This window comes from Pongo abelii, chromosome 7 (assembly GCF_028885655.2).
Source record: "Pongo abelii isolate AG06213 chromosome 7, NHGRI_mPonAbe1-v2.0_pri, whole genome shotgun sequence".
Lineage (NCBI taxonomy): Eukaryota > Metazoa > Chordata > Mammalia > Primates > Hominidae > Pongo > Pongo abelii.
Window position 1 is genome coordinate 3,014,470 of NC_071992.2, and position 20,432 is coordinate 3,034,901.

At 40.5% G+C, this 20,432-nt stretch overlaps 1 protein-coding gene across 1 annotated transcript in view; it reads right to left on the reverse strand.

Annotated features, from left to right (window-relative positions):
• CSMD1 (CUB and Sushi multiple domains 1) overlaps positions 1–20,432 on the reverse strand; it is a 2,063,616-nt gene that overhangs the window by 53,146 nt on the left and 1,990,038 nt on the right. The window contains exons 53-54 of the mRNA XM_024251429.3: positions 8,065–8,238; positions 6,120–6,293 (exon numbers count right to left, since the gene is read on the reverse strand). Of these exons, the coding sequence (XP_024107197.3) occupies positions 6,120–6,293; positions 8,065–8,238 (348 nt within the window). The remainder of the gene's footprint in view (positions 1–6,119; positions 6,294–8,064; positions 8,239–20,432) is intronic.

Below are 20,432 nucleotides of genomic sequence, written 5' to 3' on the forward strand. Positions count from 1 at the left end.
AAGTAAGACTCTCTCTACAAACCCATTATTATATAATAATACTATATAGACTATACGATCCACTTGCTAATTTTCAAGCTGACCAGACCACCCACATTATCGGCGAAAGCAGGAGGTTTTGAGCAAGAAACTAGGGACACCTCTGTGAGTGATTCCATTCCTCCTCGCTCCTAAATAAGACACGATAGAAGCCTGCTTTCTGGGGAAAGCGAGAACAAAGGAGCTTTGAGGATTTTGTTATGAAAGCAAGATGCTCTCCACCCTGGAAGAGTGAGAAGTGATGATAATCCCCGTATATTTGTTCAGAAGTATTCACCTATAGCGCATGGGACCAGAGCTACGCAAGGTATTGAGCAAACGAGATACTTTGAAACTTCGCATCTGTTAGGTGAGCTCATTGGTCAGAGGCATCGTCCCGGGGAAGCGCAGAACTGCTCTGGTCTTTATCCACCGCCTTTCCCACATTTTAATGTGATCTTTTCCCTTTAGTTGTAGATTGCTTTCCATATGGTATATTAGCAATAGCCGTTGACTGCTACTGCAGATATACCAATTCAGATAAACTTGGGCTCATATCTTTTGGCAGCAAAGCCTTATACAATATACATCATCTAAAAGGTGATTTTCCTAATGTCTTGTCCTTCAACAGGCCAATTATTTCTAGGGTGTGGCATTAAGGGTATTTATTGCTTTATGTACAAACTACATTAAGACACTCAATGTTCTTCCACTTAAAATTGCAATGCTAAAATAGTTCTTAACACACATGGCACACTGATAAATTTAGAGCTTTTAGGTTATATACATTATTTAAATTTCTGTAACAGGGTAAAGGACTAAAACATACTAAATATACATCTACGAATGAAACTGTCACTGTTGGAGATTTTTTTTGGCAATGCAACCAATGAGTTAATTGGAAATAATAAAAAGTACAAAAGTTTATATTCATCAAAGTGAAACCAGAATCATTTTCTAAACACAGATATGGCCTTATCCTAAGACTTTTGAAAAATCTCAGAGAAGAGAAAACATTTCTTTAAAAAACAACCTGGAATTTGAATTTTTTTAACAATAGACATGGTTCAAAATTGCCATTTCCTTATGAGCAAACATTTTTTAAAGTAAAACTTGTTAACTAATTGATTAATGAAACATACCTTTTTTTTAAAAAAAGCAAAAATGCGAATGAATATGAGTCATTGAAGTATTCAAATGTTGTGAAAGTAATAGATGTTCAAGAAAAGAGTACTCCTGTGTTTAAATACATAAATAGCACTTAGTCCATGGCTGTATTTCCCATCTGAGAACTTCAGTAGTCATGGAAACTCACAGAGGAAAAATGGTGCTAAGTGTTTTTAATAAATTCCACCTATTACAAAGAGGCAGTGAGTAGTACAAAAGTCACAGGAAATTTTGTTTAAGAAGGTGACTACACAATGAAAACCCGAAGTTATTTCCTACTCTACTGTCAGGTATAGATGCTTAAAAATATGTTAAATCAGTATAAATATAACAGATTTAAATATTCCATATGAGAAACAACCAGTTTCTTCAAATTTTAGTGTGTATTTATAGCAATTCTTTCAATATTTATCTTAATTACATTCACATGATTTAAAAGAAACACATGTATGAATAGTACATATGCATGCACACAGACACATGCACACACACGAACACACATGCACACATGCACACACACATATGCACACACACACATGCACACACACATATACACATGCACACACACATGCACACATGCCACACTCATTGCTGAGAGGTAGAGGGGTAGGGAAATGGGGACTGCTCATGGGCTTACAGTTTCGTTTTGGGGTGATGAAACATCTAGGAACTAGACAGATGTGATGGTTGCACAACATGGTCATGGCGAAAGTGCCCCTGAACTGCACACTTTAGAATGGTTAACCAGGTCTAGTTTTGTTTTGCTTTTTTTTTTTTTTTTAATGGAGTCTCGCTCTGTCAGTCAGGCTGGAGTGCAATGGCGTGATCTTGGCTCACTGCAACCTCTGCCTTCTGGATTCAAGCAATTCTCCTGCCTCAGCCTCCCGAGTTAGCTGGGATTACAGGTGTGCACCACCACACCTGGCTAATTTTTTTGTATTTTTAGTAAAGAGGGGGTTTCACCATGTTGGTCAGGCTGGTCTCAAACTCCTGACCTCGTGATCTGCCTGCCTTGGCCTCCCAAAGTGCTGGGACTATAGGCGTGAGCCACCATGCCCAGCAAACTAGGTCTAGTTTTATGCTATCTGATTTTCTTTTGAGATGGGGTCTTGCTCTGTTGCCCAGGCTGGAAGTGCCGTGTCTTGGCTCACTGTAGTCTTGACCTCCCAGGCTCAAGGGATCCTCCCTTCTCAGCCTCCTGAGTAGCTGGAACTACAGCATGTACCACCACACCTGGCTAATTTTTGTATTTTTTTGTAGAGACTGAGTTTTACTATGCTGCCCAGGCTGGTCTCAAACTCCTGGGCTCAAGTGATCTGCCTGCCTCAGCCTCCCAAAGGGCTGGGATTAAAAGCATGAGTCATTGCACCTGGCTGAATTTTATCTCAAGAATAAAATAAACACTGAAAGAAAGGATTGTCCAATATCATTTGTTGGAGCTTCATCCAGTACTTGTGAATCCCAAAGCAGATTTTTTTTTACTCATTAAAAACTGCTTCCTTTACATAAACTTATGTGAACTTTTACATGTGTTTTAAAACTAAAAACAATGTAGAGAGGCCACTTCTAGTTAGTGAAGTCCTTTTAAATTGGAGACACTTTTCCAAAATTTGAAGCAACAAACGGGTGTGGACTGCCTGTCTGGGTTTTCTAAATCATCCCCCTTGTTGAAGGTAAGGTTATATTTTCCTTCTTCAATGCATTTATTGCCAATATCCTGTTAACTGCAGCAGAGGGGGCTACTGTCTGCCCCTGTCCGGCATCACTTTCCTGATCCTATTACAAAAGAGGAGCGTCGGGGCACTGAGGCAGAGGCAAACCACAGCCCAACTCTCAGCGTCTCCCAGATGCCAATTGGATATACTTTAAAAATATTTTTTAGTAAGTCGACTTCCAATTATTTGAAGAGAAGGATCCATCTTTTTTTCATCAAAAGCAAGAATAAAGCTGAATTTTCATTAAAATGAAGGAAGCACTCAAAGGTCTCCTGGGACGTATAGATCTAATCCTCTAGTGTAAAATACAAAGGGAAGCTTTTGGTTTTGTTTCTAATGTTTTAAAAGACAAGGGTGGCTAAAGTTTTAGGACGTGGACTGTGTGCCACAATGAAGACAGCTCCCGTCTCGGCCCTTACAGCTTCACTCTGGCCCGGAGTTACCCCCCTGCACTGGAAAGCAGACAAGGCTCATAATGTTATCGTCAACTGTGGTTCTGAAAGTAAGAAAACAGGATGGGTGCGGTGGCTGACGCCTGTAATCCCAGTGCTTTGGTGAGGTCAGGAGTTCAAGACCAGCCTGACCAACATGGTGAAACCCCATCGCTACCAAAAAAAAAAAAAAAAAATAGCCGGGCATGGTGGGGTAATCCCAGCTACTTGAGAGGCTGAGGCAGGAGAATCACTTGAACCCTGGAGGCGGAAGTTGCAGTGAGCTGAGATGGCACCATTGCACTCCAGCCTGGGCAACAGAGCAAAACTCCATCTCAAAAAAAAAAAAAAAAAAAGCAAGAAGAAGAAAGAAAGTAAGAAGGAAGAAAGAAAGTAAGAAAACAGCATTCATACAACCAAAGAAGTAGCCCAAGTAGTTGACCTCGTGTGTACTGATTGCTGATAGTCATTTTGGGTCATTCTACTAGGCATAAAATTAAAGGGAATTGATGGATGAGAATTTTCAGAGTAATATTGTCTTGCAGTGGTTGGATTCTTTCCCCATAAACAGAAGTTTGCACCTGCTGTTGTTGCTCTTGTGGTGAGGACGCAGGTGCTGATGTCATGCTGACAACTCAGCAGGGGCAGTGGAAAGTTCCCAAAACAAGCACCAGTTCCCCACATGCCATCGTGCCCACTCACGTGATACCACTGCCATGTTTTACAGAGGAAAACAGATGCTTTTTGACTAAAAGACTAAAACTCATATGAAAAATAACTCATGTGTGGTAAATGTAGAGATTAAAGCCATCAACGTTTTATCTTTATATGGAAAGTGGGTATAGCTACATAGAAACACACAGTAAAGTTTTTATAGGGTCAATTAATTAAAAAATATAATTCAGAAAATTATTTATAGACACCTTTATCATTCAATTTTTAATTTTTTTATTTTGGGTTAGAAACATAGAAGCCCTTCCTGATAATGTTTCTTTTTAATTTGATAAATTACCATATTAAAACCAATATCTCTTGAATATCCATAGGTTATAAAAAGAATAGTGAAACTCTATTTAAATCTCAGACTTTATACAAAAATTAACACGAAATGGATCACAGACTTTAAAATATATCAAATGCAAAGTGAAAGAAAAAATAGAGGAACACTTCAAGAGCTAGGTCTTGGCAGAGTTCTTAAACTTGAAATCAATACCATGACCCATAAAAAGAAAAGATGATAAATTTAAAACTTCTGCTGCTGAAAGGACCCTGTGAAGAGGATGAAAGTCAAATGAGAGACTGGGAAAAATTTTGACAATCATATACCTGACAAATGACTATTACATAGAATAAAGAACTCTTGAAACTCAATCTTAAAAAACAAACAAAAAAATCCAAACAATTCAATTAGGATGTGAGCAAAAGGCATGAACAGACATTTCACTGAAGAGTACAGATGGGAATAGTCAGCAGACAAGGTACCCACATCGTTAGCTATCAGGAAACTGCAAGTGAACACCACAGAAAGCTATCACCACACATCTATCAAGAAAGCTAAAATAAGACAGAGTGACAGCACCGAATGCTGGAGAGGATGTAGAGAAACTTCATCGCCCACCCATGTTCGGTAGGGATGACAAATAGTACTGCCATGCTGGAAAAATGCTTGGCAGTTTCTTACAAAACTAAACTTGCAAATACCATATGTCCCAGTACCATTTACACTCTTGGGCATTTTTCCCAGAGAACTGAAAACTTATAACCACACATAATCCTTAAGCGGGGCTGGTTCCCTCCTCTGGTCAGGGGCTAGGGCTCGGCGGAGGCAGGGGCACTGGCTTCACCCCCTCACCCTGGTTTCCTTTGCATTCTGCACTGTGGTTAGTTGAGTGAACTGGGTTTCATTAGTGTGTTGGTCAAATCCCAAACATTCTGATCCTGACAGTACTAGTATTTTAGGGGGAAACAGAGGAAGGAGTCTTTACTTAGCCTTTGAGCTTACGCCAAGCCCTCCAATTTAGACCTGAGCCAGAACTCTGCAGCTGAGTAGCCAAATTCTATACAACTTCTAATCATTTTTTAAATGACTTGGTTTCCCACTCTGCTATCAGCTTATTGGAAGATAGCTCCTGTGGGAGCCCTAGGGTAAGAGAGGTTCTTGTCAGAGAAAGAGACACTGATAAGTTCCTGGCTTTAATTTCATCTTAATACCATAAAAATTACTTGCCCTTCACACTGAAGTACAATGCACCATCAATAAGAGAGATGTTGTAATGGAAAGTAACTGAAATGAAATCTTAAACATTTTGAGCTCAAACACCTAGAAATGTGAAAAAGACAGAACACAATTTTCTTGGAAACTCAGATTTAGCCGAGGTCTCTGTGACTATGTTTAAAGAAATGAATCAAAAAATAAATAATTGAAAATTTAAAACAGTAAGAACTTCATAAAGACAGTCATAAAATTAGAAGCATAATGGCCCCCAAATGCTAACTATACAGGGTAGAAATAAATGTGTAAATGAATGAATAAAAAGAGAAATGGAAGATGAGTTATCTTTAAGGGAGAGAATTCTAGATTTTCGTGATTGAACATCTGGCCACAAGACAGGGAAAAGCCATGGAAAGCTCTGTGCTTACTCTCAGAAATGCTTTCACACCTGAATGGCGAGAGTTTGCAGAACTCTTTATGCGTCACCCTTGATTCATGGAGACAGGCTCTTTGGTGTTACTGGGCAGCCTAGAACACTCTCAGAGCAAAGAGCTCATTCCTGGATGCTTTTCCTACCTCGGCACGTGGGCAGAGGGCTACTCCACTGGCCGTTGCTCCGACACTGGGCTCGAGACGCGCCCTGCAGCAAATAGCCCGTGTTGCAGGTGAAATTCACAACGTCATTCAGGTTGAACTCACTGCCATTAGTGAATCCGTGGGCAGGGTTTCCAGGGTGACCGCATGTGATGGCTGTAGAGAGACAGGTCAACGTCATTGTTAAATATTGAACAGGTCATCACTTTCCCTTGGGATTATTAATAAGAAACATGCAGGCATGTTAACTGTACGGATTGAAGGTTTTCCACTAACCAGGCAGCTTACAGATGGTATTTATATTCAGAAGGGAATATTGGGAGCTAGAACCACAGGCTGACCCTACAGGCTTTTAATATAATTGTGGAAAATAACAAACACCTGCCAAACACACTTTCTTCATCATCATAATTATTACTTCTCTCTTGAATCATGACAGAATACCAAATGATTTAAAAATGAAGCAGTGAAAAACAAGAGATGCTAAAAATTCTTGTATTAATCATGAGTTTTGAACATTTTCTCCATACACACCAGCTGACTTTGTGAAACCCTCCTTTTGAGACAGTATGGGGATTTTTTTGATACTTTAAGTTGTCCATTTATAAATTATTGCAATATCAATTTACACATCATGAAATTAGCAAAATAACTAAGCACACTCAGGTCCTATTTTTGTTGAGAATCTCTGTCGTATGATCCTTTGAGTTGCAGTGAACTGTCATTATGTCATGCCCCAGATAACAGCAAGACAGATCAGGGAGACATATCCATCATTCACCCTTTCAAAAGAAACACACTACAGTCACAAAACTCGTGTTTTCTTCCTCATTTATCTTGTCAACAATTTTTTTCCTCTAGGTAAAACTTTTACCCTTGAACTCTGTACATTTTTCACAGCACTATTACAGATAATCCTTGTCACTGTTTTATCAACATTTCTTTTGTCTACTTCATAGGAAAATACACAATATTTTAGAAAAACAATTGGCTTAAGGGAAATTGGGCAATAAAGTGAGAGTACATTGTTCTAAAAATAGTCAATATTTACAATATTTATCTCTGAAGTTATACAGTTCAAGGTTGATCATTCATTACATGTAATTTTACCTCTTTCTTTTTTTCCCCCCTTTTTTTTTTTGAGACAGAGTCTTGGTCTGTCGCCCAGGCTGAGGTACAGCGGCGCGATCTCTGCTCACTGCAACCTCCATCTCCAGGGTTCAAGCAATTCTCCTGCTTCAGCCCCTCCTAGTAGCTGGGATTACAGGTGTATGCCACCATGCCAGGCTAATTTTTGTATTTTTAGTAGAAATGGGGTTTTGCCATTGGCCAGGCTGGTCTTGAACTCCTGACCTCAGGTGATCCACCTGCCTCAGCCTCCCAAAGTGCTGGAATTACAGGCGTGAGCCACCACGCCTGGCCAATTTTACCTCTTTCAAGTAAAAGAAAGGATGCTTACAAAACTCCCTACGTTCTTGACGAAGCAATGACAAAAATACATGAAACACGGATGACGCAGGGAGTGCTGCTGTTTCTAGGACTGCAAAGCTGCCCAGCAGACCCAGACTCTGCACCTCCACCCTCCTACAATCAGCTTTTCTCTCCACCCAGTTTATCCTGTGATAAAATCAGGGAGGAGGAATCCATGACACCACTTGGCCAGGGATCCATTTAAAATGAATTAATAAGCAAATTGAATGTGGAGTCAGGAAAAGGAGTTCAAAGGAAACAAAACGGGAAGGAGATCAAAAAAAGGAAAGCGTGAACATGACAGCTCTCCTGTTCTCTTTCTTTGTACAGGCAAAACTGAAAGTTTGCTGTTCCCTTTTACAGTGAAGATTAAACAGGTGTGTATTGTGACCTAATAACAAAAGACAATGTGGCAAAAGGAAGCATGGATGAATTTGTCCACAAAGAGTGAACTTACAGACACAGACAGGCGTTTGTCCAGACCACTTGTGGTCTTGCAGGCATATCCTCACGGAAGTTCCCACAAGCCGGAAACCAGGATTACACTGGTAAACCACTGTGTCTCTGTAACTGAAGCCATCTCCACTAATGTGACCGTTCACAATCGGATCTGGGGAACCGCAGTGGCCAGCTAAAAACGTAAAAACCAATTTTAAAATTTAGAGTGTTTGTCATTTATAAAAGTAGCACATTCATAACTTACTTTTATTATCAAGTCAATAACAGTATTGAAGGCGCAACTTACTGAAATCTTTCTCATTACATATATATGTGTACTTTTAAATATAGTTTTTTCTTCTTTTTATCATTTTTTTTTCAGAAATCCTGGATAAAATAAGTAATATTTTTAATATGAAATGGTTTGTATTTTCCTAGTTGTGATTTTCTCATCTATTCATTTCACTTATTTTGCTTACCTGTATTCTGTTATTTACCTTGTTATACTATTTTCAAATCAAAGCAAAAAGTAAAGAAGGAATTCTTGGAATTAACATGAACAGGGCTTCTTAACCTATTGATTCTGGGTAGTAAGGAGATCGATGAGGAGGGCTTCCAGTATGACAGACTAGATAATCAAATTACCTGTGAAATTCCAAATGGAAAGACAGGGATCAGAGAATAAGTTCGATTTCAATCATGAAAATCTGAGTTATGGGTGAGCCGATGTCTGGGTAAAAATGACCTGGAATCAGTTGAAAAGAGAAGTCTAGAGATGTGCTGAAGTTAGCGTGGACTTGGGAAAACAGGAGCATGCACAGCTGACGGTTGAAACTAACAGGTGGCAGGGCTTACCCAGGTGCACAGTGAAAGAACAGGAAGAAGGGCGAGATCGGGGCAGGCGTCTTTACTTAAGGGGAGACAGAATGTCCATGTAGATAGAAAACAATTGACAAACATGGCATTGAAAGAGCTTTAGTAACAGAGCTTCCACATGGAGAAGGGCCCTCTGACATTATTCCACTCCCTCCCTCCCACCATTTTTTTTTTTTTTTTTTTTTTTTTTTTAGGCAGGGTCTTGCTCTATCACCCAAGCTGGAATGCAGTGGCATCATCATGGCTCACTGCAGCCTCAATCTCTTGGGCTCAAGTCATCTTTTGGCCTCAGCCTCCTGAGGAGCTGGGACTATGCCACCATGGTACACGCCGCCATGCCTAAGTAATTTTTTTTATTATTATTATTTTTAGTAGAGACGGGGTCTCATTATGTTGTTCAGGCTGGTCTTCAACTCCTGAGCTTAAGCAATCCTCCTGCCTTGGCCTCCCAAAGTGCTGGGATGACAGGTGTGAGCCACCACACCATTTTATTACCTTCTCTTCCATTTCCCTCTTCTGCCTCTTTACCGCTCTCACTTTTCCTTCTTTCCTTTCCTCCAACTTCTCCTTTTCTCTCTCTCCCTTCCTCGCATATATGGAAAGGGTATTCTTATTAAATCAACAAAATATAAAGGCTTAAGAGTAACTTACATGAATGGGAACTGTGTTACACATGGGTTTTGGAGTCACAAGAAGAGGAAAAACATTCACTATGAGTTCCTAAATAATCATCTTTGTCACTGTCCTATAGTTGCATCAACATTTCTTTTTGCTTAATTCACAGAAAAATAAAGAATATATTAGAAAAAACAATTGGTTTAAGAGGAATTTTGCAATAAAGTGAGAGTACACCTATTCTAAAAATAATAATCAATATTTATCTTTGAAGTTATAGAAACTTTTCATAGGGAAACAGCTACAGAAGCCTTGGGTCCATGCAGAATATCAAGGCGGAGACTTTCCCTGCCCACTTATTTCCCCAACAGGGAACACAGCCAATGATGCTCCACACAAGTTCCTGTACAGCCAGATTTGAGAAAATTGCAAAATTGTTGTCATACTCCTTTGGGATTAAGTACACCCTTCTAGGGAAATTTAAAATCATAATCTATATTTCTGCTTAAAACAAAGTTTACAAACATTGTGTTCTCCTATTTTGGAGAACAAACTTATTATCAGGAAGGTAACATTGCAGAGGAGAGAGAGAGAAGAGAATCTGAACTCTGCCTCAACTTGTAGAAGAGATTAGATCAAAAAAGCCAGGCTAGATTTAGCTAATTTTAGTGCACTGGCAGGTATTCCAGTCAATCAGATCAATAAGTCAGTTCTGGTGATTTGTCCCAATCACTCCCACTATGAGACTTGATACAAGCAGAGAACGTGGATGAGGGTGAATGTTCTCCATATTTTGAAGAAAGACCCCCTGAAGGCGCAAGTGTTATCACAGGCACAGAGGACATTGTCTCTGAAGGTTCCCCCTTTCCAGATGCTGTCCTTTGCACAACACGCTCTGTTGTGCATGGGGGAGATGGAGCCATCGTTCCAACCCTAGAGACAGGGAAATGAGGACTGGTGAGAGCCAGAAGAGCCCATCAGCCCAGCACAAGAGATCCCAGCCATTTCTGAGGTGAGGCATAGAATAGCTAGTTTCTAGAAACACACAATAAAATGACACCAGCAATTCCTTTTGGGATTACCTCTGAAGCTTGGAACCACTTCAAGAGGAGGGGACTTGGGACCAAAGGCAATAGTGATGTGAAGAGGGGTGCATTTTAACAGAGCGCCTCTCATTTTAGGGAATCTGTTCAGGTCTCATTCTTGACTTAGACAAACATGACTCCTTTTAAAACTTAATAGTTTTCTAAACTGAGTTTTTAGTAAGTGCACATAGTTTGAAGTTGCACTCTTCTTTGGGAACCTGGCAAACAAGGACTTGTAATGCTCAAGGAACCATCTGTGTACTCTAGAAATCAGGCAGGAAGCCTGACAGCCATGATTGTAAATAAAGATTCCCAACAGCAACTCCTCTCTGACACATGGTCATTTTGGTTCTCTGAGGAATTGGCACCAAACACCTAAAGAAAATAGAGGATGTCCTTCAAAAACATTTCATTTTACCTCCTTGCCTGAAGAAAAAGAAAGTTATGTATCAGCAGGATTGCCTAGTATCTAAGCTTCCTAATATGGAACAATTATTTCTTCAGTGTGGCTTCCTATTTTGAAACAATGAGACAGCAATCTGTTTTTTACCTGTTATCACTTTCCAGCCATCAGTTAATTCTGTTTTAAAACATTCAAAATGTTAGACCAATTATAGTCTATCACAAATAGAGGATAACCACACAATTTCACTTATAGAATACTCTTTAACCCAAATCTTAATGATATTGTGTCAATATGTTGAGGAAGGGAAAATTGCATTAGGAGGAATTTGAACTCAATGAATTTTGAGCTCTATGTTAAATTTAAGATTCTATTAGTCTATGATGGTATTATTCTATATGCTTTGTATGTGAGTTACTTTTTCTTTTAATATCTTTGATGTAGTCTTGGTTTTGAGTCATCTACACAAAACCTAGAAAGCGTCTCTATCTTTCATCAGAATGAAATGTAATCATGTTCATGCTGCTCTGCAGTGTCTCTACCATATTAGTCACGCGCTGAGTACTTGTTGAAATAAGTAGAAATAGAATAACCTCACCACTGAGCAGTCATGTCCTTTACATTGTCTCCTAAGTCACCTTCATATATTTGACAATAATTCATTTATTTGACAATAATTTCATGATGATTTGTTGTGGGTTGTAATGTTCTTGGGGCTGGGGATTAAAGGAGGAATAAGACACAATCACAGAGGGTAAACGCAGATGAGCAGCTGTCATGTGCAGAGTCCTGACGGTGTGCGGACCTAGCAGGCTGGGAATGAGTGGGAGGAGCACTCAGCCGTGCTGAGGACCAGGACTCCTGTTGAAAGACGTGGCATTTAAAGTCTGAAGGATGAGCACTTGCTAGCCAGGAAAAGGTGATGGCAAGACATTCTAGTCACAGAAATTAGAAATGTCATACATTTTTAAAGCATCTGTTAAAATATGAAGACTATGATGTCAAATGACTCAGTTATACATTTGCTAGGAGGGTGACTATTTGCATCCTGTCCAGCTTAGTTCATGGTAGGTGTCAGCCCCACTGCGTGACTCTGCCACTATTTGAAGATAGTTGCTACAACTCCACTGAGTATGCACAGTAGCAAAGGCGGATAAGCAACTCTATTAACTGAGTTTTTTTTTAAAGAAATGAACGTGGGGTGAGGGCAGCCCTGCACACTTCAAAACCAAATATCATCTAGTGATAATAAAATACTGAAATTCCTCAGGGGACCTTACACTATGACGCCAGAGCACAGAGGCTGCAATTTGTCTTGACTTTGCAGACTTGTTTATTTATTATTCATTGACATTTAGCCCCAATGTCTCCCACAGGCAATTGTGTAGCAACAACAGTCACACCCGGGACATCATGCAGCCTGGATTTCTTGAGAAGTGTCTGTCAGAAATTGTCCTATTATTAAAGTGTGGAAGGAAAACCTTGGCATGAAAGCAAGTGGCCCATTTTTCTCTTAAATCAATCCTCTGCGTGAATTTATTAGTCTACTAGTAATCTGAACCCAATAGGACTGAGAAGCAAATGGTTGAAGAATTAGGAGAGAATGCTATGAAATTGTAAATTCATATGATTTTTAATCCAATGTATATAGATAGATAATGTAGATGTATCCTCATGGAATTGCTGAATTTTCTTTTAGCTCAAGCATGAATTAACAATTCAATTACTACCACACTTTATGAATTTTACATTTTAATTCTTCATTTTCTCCATGCTGAGGACAGGTATGACTGTGGACGGGGTAATTCACCAACTGCTTAAAATGGTTGAGAGAACCAGTAACAGAGCCAAGAATGCAGTGGTCTGCTCCAGTGACTCCGTTTTACACACTATTCTACAAAATATGTCATTGGAATAAGAATACCGTGGCCAGGCGCAGTGGCTCATGCCTGTAATCCCAGCACTTTGCGGGGCTGAGATAGGTGGATCACTTGAGGTCAGGAGTTCGAGACCAGCCTGGCCAGCATGGTGAAAGCCCACCTCTACTAAAAATACAAAAATTCGCTGAGCGAGGTGGCACACGCCTGTAGTCCCAGCTGCTCGGGAGGCCGAGGCAGAGGAATTGCTTGAACCCGGGAGGTAGAGGTTGCAGTGAGCCGAGATTGTACCACTGCACTCCAGCCTGGATGACAGAGCAAGACTCTGTCTCAAAAGATAATAAAAACAATAACAATAATACTGTGAAACCTCAGAACCATTGAGGTGTTATACGAATGGACTGTGCAGTACACTCGGTGGGTCCCAGGAATTTGAACGTCTTTCCTGCGTTACAAAGTTTCCGTACCATAAGCTTTGAAAATCACTAGCTTTTCAGTCTACTCTATTCTGTGTTTGATGAAAGCTTTGTTACTGTTTGTAATTATAAACTGCTATTATATTTTGGTTAAAATGTCTCAAATAGAAAATGGGGAATTCTTTTAACAATCTTTCTCTAAAATTAGATTTGAAAGAAATAAAATCTACCAAACATTTGAACAAAACACAGAGACTGGTAGCAAGATGGATGGAATATTGAGTCCATTTTCATAGCAAAGAAATAGGGTATGTTGCAAGCAAACTGTCAGGAAGAAGGCTCGAGAAGGAGGAAAGGCCTAATTTCTTGATTGGTCAAGGTTTGCCTGCAAACTACATTTGTGCCAGAGCACTCAGGAGGGCGGAAAGTGGTTGAATTCCCTCTGCGAGGTCAGTTTAGTCTGAGACTCATTAGGGACAGACACAGGGGAAACCACTCACTCCATTAACACCCACACAGTGTGGCCCACACTTAGACGAGGGGAGGCCGCACACCTGCAGTTTATAGAATTCAACACAGGAGAGCAGGGGCCTCCACAAGGCCAGCCTCTTAAAGCCTTTGTTTCTAGAGTTCCATCTAAATACCACTGCACAGGTCTTTTAGTGTAAGTTATAAAAAACCTTGCTGAGAGAACAAAAGGTTGTTTTGTTTATTTCTAGTAGAGTGAACACTCAGAAACTGGTTCCTGAATGAATCCGGTTCCTTCAGAACTCCAGCGTGACCCGCTGGGTGACCTATGTTTTCTGGAAAGTGGTTCTACGAAGCTGTGTTTCAGAGGAGGAATCTTACTGGCGCACAGGATTTGGCTTTGTTTAGCTATCTGCACTGTTTTTGCAATACTTGCTTTTGCTACTGAAAGGAGTCATGAGGTTTGCAACCTAAAACCACCACGCTGATTGTTAGTGGTGACTTTCCGAGTGACTGACACAACGTGCACCCTCAGAGACCTGAGGTACTCGTTAGCCGATTTACTTTAACATCATAACACACGCAGAGTGAACACCTCAAATGCAAGTACAGCAGGTGAGAGTCTCTGACAAGTACCTAGACCTGTGTGATTTTGGAAATGGGTTCCCTGATTTGGAAATGTAATAAAGTTCCACTGTTTCACTTCTCCCGCAGAAACCCCGTATACCAGTGGGAATGTTGCCACAATGTCTCCCATGACAGAGGACAGACCTGGAGCCCTGCATTCTTTGGGGAGGAATTGGCTCCTTCCATTGGAGCTGTAGGATCTCTCCCCTCTCACCAGGTCTCCCATGCAAGCACTTTCTCCCCAAAGGGGCCTACTTGAAGGTCACCTCTTCAGTGTGCAGGTTTGTAGCAGTACAAATAATAAATATTGGTCTGGGAATTAGAACGGAATCCATTTTTAGAAAATCTATAAACCAAATATTCAACCTCAGTATTTGCTTTGTGATTATTGGTACTTATTGGTGAAAATAAAATACATTATAAATATCATGTGCCTGTAGGGGAATACAATATGCTTTATTCTATCCATTCTGTGCAATAACACGGTCTTTGGGCTAAAGTCAGAGTTATTTGGGCAGTAGATTCCAAAGCCAATTTGCAAACTTTTCTTGAGTATTAACAAATGGTCACAAAATGTCAGGTGGATCAGATTCACTTATAAGCAGGAAAAACTATTATTAGCAGTACACATCAACGGACATATTTAAGTCTCTAGATCTGCATATGCTAAAGAAACACATTTCAATATTGATAAATAAGATGTTTTTTTTCCCTCCAAGTGCAATCTCTAGGGGCAATACTGAGCGGCTTAGCCCATGCATAGATATGCATATGGTATCACAGAGAGTGTGTGGAATTCGTCCAACATGGAGGTATTGGGCTTGCAGAGCACACAACACTCTGTGCTGTTTGTGACAGCATCAAACATGGGCCCGAGTCCTCTGCCACAAATCCATTTGATCAGATCTCTGCTTCACACATCTTAGTGAATGACAGCTTTTTTAAACCTGTTTGGTTTGAAGAAAACCTCAAACCAGGGCCATCATTTGGACTGTCTTTGGGGCTTTCAGCATTCTTTTTTATCTGTTCCTGTCTCAATGTAGTTCCTGAATATACCCCATTTCCACCTTCTTCCCTGGGCCTATCCTGCCTCATTGTCCTAAAGCTTCCTCCGCAGTCTTGCTGCCGGTGTCACGTCTTTCTGTCCCTCAAACCTCAGTCCAAATCCACCGCAGGTGCGCATCTTCCACAAACCCCAAAGGAAGAGCTGCCCGTTCATACAGGACGCAAAGATCTCCCTTACTTCAGGTTTCTCCTACAATAGGAGAGCCTATCTTTGGTGCTGCCTATTTAAAACACCCAGCCTCCTACTTTTCTACTGTGTTTTGTTTTAGATTTAGCAGGTGGCATTCTAATTTTTCGTACCTATGCACTTCCCCTATTGGACTGTGAGTTCTGAGTGCAGCACCATGCCCTGTGCATCGGGACTCAGCTCAAAGCCTGCCCTAGAGCGGGTGTCAGAGTTTTCAGATCTTTTCCACCACCTTGTGGCCCCATCAGTCCAGGCTCTCGTGACCATGCGGCTGTTGAGATTTCGACCCCAGCACCTGCTTATTTCAGGCAAGTCCGACTTCCTTGGGCTGTACTCTGCATCTATGCTGTTGCCACCAGGTTTGCAGCTCTTTACCCCATGCCTGCTTGCTGGAATTCCACCCAAAATCAGGGTGGCTTCCCCCACATCTACTCTTCTATCAGCCTCTAGGTTGCTCCCACTCTCACCTGGAATTCTCAAGTACTTTGCCTATATCTCCCTTTTGCCATTATTCTATTCCCAACTTTTTTTTTTTTTTTGAGATGAAATTTTGCTCTGTCACTCAGGCAGGCTGGAGTGTAATGGCATGATCTCGGCTCACTGCAACCTCCACCTCCTGGGTTCACACGATTCTCCCGCCTCAGCCTCCCAAGTAGCTAGGATTACTGGTGCCCACCATTACATCCAGCTAATTTTTTGTATTTTTAGTAGAGATGAGGTTTCGCTACATTGACCAGACTGGTCTCGAACTCCTGACCTCGTGATCTGCCTGCCTCCGCCTCCCAAAGTGCTGGGATTACAGGCGTGAGCCACCGCGCCCTGCCTATTCTCAACTTCTTATTAATGCTACTTGGTATTTACCTTATTTATTCCTTAGAGTATAGATTTCATAAAAGAAGAACCAATCTTATTAACCTCTGAATGCTGCACAATAGTTCTTGAGGAACAAGAAAAATATCATTAAATACTATTCAGAAATATGACAGAAAAACCCACCGCTGAGAATGTTGCTATTTATTCTCTAGCCACCGACGCTACATTTGGAAAATCTGAAGACTGGTATAGGGAGTTTTCCTGACTAACATACAGAACATATTTTACACTTAAGATGGTATAGCAAAGATGGTGGGGCGGGGGGGGAGGGGGGCAGGAGAAGCAGTGCTAATCTTTCTGCTCTAATACTACCTTTCTGCTGTAATATAAGCATTATCATAATCAGTTGTTTTATTAAATATTTTATGTGGATCTTTCCAAAATACAAGGCAATTGAAGAATATATTTAAATTTGATTATCTAAGAACTATGAACAACTACAGTCTAAAAACAGTATTTTGAATCATGTCATCTAGCTACTTTAGCCATATAAATAACCATTATATTGTATTTACAGAACAATTCATCTCCTCATGGTTATAATAGCACAATAAATGTAAACTTATTTCAAACAACAGCAAAACAATCTAATAAAAAAAGATAATGTCCTTTTGTGGGAAATAACTCAATCTATCACTAATATCTTGAATACTAGAGATTGAAGAGGTAACACTGGGGAGAGGATGGGTTCTTATGTGCTGAAAAGTCTAAATGATGTAAATGTTTTCAAAATATGAATGTGGGATTCTGCGGCAGGAAACCTAGACCACAAACTATAACCTCTTTCTAGTTTGTGTGTTCTCTGTTGGTTTAAGCAAACTACCACAGGGAAGATAAACACGAGAAAATAATTAAGGGATCATGTAGATTATAAACTTCCTGGGTGGATTAGCAGGTGCCTGAGAGAATGGATACCAGGTCAGCATTCTCAGTGCTTAATTCTGTGGTCTGCGGAGAGGTGTAGCATTACACAGTACAGTTGGTAAATAAGAGCGAGTCCTTGGCAATTTACAGAACTCTAGGAGATCCCAGTAATAATGCAGATCCTGTTGATGATTTTATAATAATGTACTCTGATGCACCTGTGCATTACTTTGCTCAAAATCTATTTATAATGATATTTACATGCACACTCCATTTTCTCGCAAGGTTCTTCTTAGAATCCAGACTAGGGACCTAAAACACAGCATGGATTGAGTTCTTGAATATTAGGTGTAGAAAATCGTCTTTTCTTTCCTTAAATACAGCTGTCCTACAGTTGACATTCTCAAGACTCAGTCTGTCAATGCTCATCCATTCCCGTGCTTGGCAACTCCAGCTGCAATACTCAAAAAGGATTCCAGCATATTCTCCCTGTTGGAAGTCACTGGAAACAACTAGCATGCCAGAAGTATGAGTCATGTTGCAGATGAAACTGAAGCACAATCTCAGGAAACAGTATTCTTTCTAGTAGCCCCGAAAATAAACTACAAAATATCTCAGCCACAATTTGGAAAAAAAAAATATTTTGTCAAAAAATCTTGCACCAGGATGGAAAACATAGTGGACCTAGGGTATACAGCCCAAGGGAAGTTAATCTAAAGAACCAAAATGGACCCTGCCTTTTGCATAAAGTCTTTGTTGCCTTGTTGGGAAGATCTACCTGTTTAAAAATACACAAATGAAAGGGGACGTGGGGATTTTTTACACTGATTTCAAAACCTCTCTTTCTCTGTACACAGTGCCTGTTTGATATGGTTTGGCTGTGTCCCCACCCAAATCTCACCTTACATTGTAATAATCCCCACTTGTCAAGGGTGGGGACAGGAAGACATAATTGAATCATGGGGGCAGGTGTTTCTGTTCTCGTGGTAGTGAATAAGTCTCACAAGATCCAACGGTCTCATAAAGGGGAGTTCCCCTGCACACGCTCTCTTGCCTGCCACCATGTAAGATGTGCCTTTGTTTCTCCTTTACCTTCCACCATGATTGTGAAGCCTCCCCAGCCAGGTGGAACTGTGAGTCCATTAAACCCCTTTCCTTTATAAATTACCCAGTCTCAGGTATGTCTTTCTTAGCAGTGTGAGAACAGACAAATATGCACATATGATGTCTGCATCAACCCTAGGCCTTGTCTTGGCAGATATATGCAATTAATTTTATGTTTCTTTCCTTTTTCCCACCCACGTATTCCTGATTAAGATGTATAGATCTCAGCACGGTCTTCATGTTGACTCTACCCATCAGTCAGGGCTGGCACTGATATGGAAAACAACTTCCCACAACTAGTTTCTCCCATCTTTCACCTGATAGCATTTTAAATATTTGAAAATAATTATGAATGACTACCTTACTTTTCTCTCTGTCAAAGTAATATCAAAAATTTTCCAGCCTGGCACGGTGCCTCACGCCTGTAATCCCAGTACTTTGGGAGGCCGAGGCGGGCAGATCACCCAAGGTCAGGAGTTCCAGACCAGCCTGGCCAACATGGTAAAACCCTGTCTCTACTAAAAATGCAAAAAATTAGCCAGGTGTGGTAGTGGGTGTCTGTAATCCCAGCTACTCGGGAGGGTGAGGCAGGAGAATTGCTTGAACCCAGGAGGCAGAGGTTGCAGTGAGCTGAGATCACACCACTGCACTCAACCTGGGCAACTGAGTGAGACTCCATCTCAGAAAAAAAAAAAAATTCCAAACAGTCTTCAAAGATCATAGGTACCAGATCCATCACCACAGATGCACAGCAGTTCCTCAAGAGCCCACTTAAACTATTAAAAAACTGAAGTAATGATTCTGGATATGGGATTCCTGGGTGAACAGAGGATGGGAGGAACCTTATTAATAAGACTTGGCCTGAGCATCGCATGGGAGCACTTGTCACTTACGAACTTGCTCTTACCCAAAACTCCCAAGTTCTCTGCCTGTACACTATGAACTCAGAATTTCTTCTCATCATATACATTGAAATTATTTTATTTCTACTCTGAGAAAAATTTTACATTAATTTATATTATATTATTTTGTTTGTCCTATCATGAGAATTTGAGATCCTGAATCCATCATCCAATATTATTTTCACTCTTTCAACTATGCCCTAATCGAAGATAGGAATAAAAATTTTTGATTCAGAAACACCATTTCTGAATAGTACTTATGAATACCCATCTCAAAACAATATTAAACAAAGAAAATGGATCCAAACTCACATAGTGTCTTGGAAACCATATTAGTTCTATGTGAAAATACATTTCCAAAGTTACTTATGAAGAATATGCTTGGGTATCTGCTCTACATATCATTAAGTCAATTTATGGTTTTTGACAGCTAGCTTCTTTTCCTGCTTTTCCTGTTGTGAGAACAATCACACTGGATATGAGTTTCACTCTAGGGTTCTTCCTTTCCGTAACATCTCACCAGAAACACTGCCAGTAACTCAGCAGTGTGATTTTTAGTCCTCTCAGCTGATTCAGATGAAATTCTCCTGGGCTGGAGACACAACTTTATTGAGAACTCTGAAGTTCTCTTTTATAAGCTGCTTATCTTTGGGAGGTGCCAGTTTCTGATTTTAAAAATGTCCCGCCTATAATCCCAGCACTTTGAGAGCCTAAGGTGAAAGGATTGCTTGAGCCCGGGAGTTCGAGACCAGCCTGGGCAATTTAGGAAGACCCTGTACCTACAAAACAAATTGTAAATAGTTAGCTGGGCATGCTGATGTGCACTGTGGTCCAAGCTACTTGGGAGGCTGAGGTGGGAGGAGCACTTGAGTCCAAGAGGTCGAGGTAGCAGTGAGCTGTGGTTGCACCACTGCACTCCAGCCTGGGTAACACAGTGAGACCCTGTCTCAAAATAAATAAATAAATAAATAACTCCTAACCTCTGTATTCCATAATAAAGCTTCTTCATGAAGTGCTTATTACAC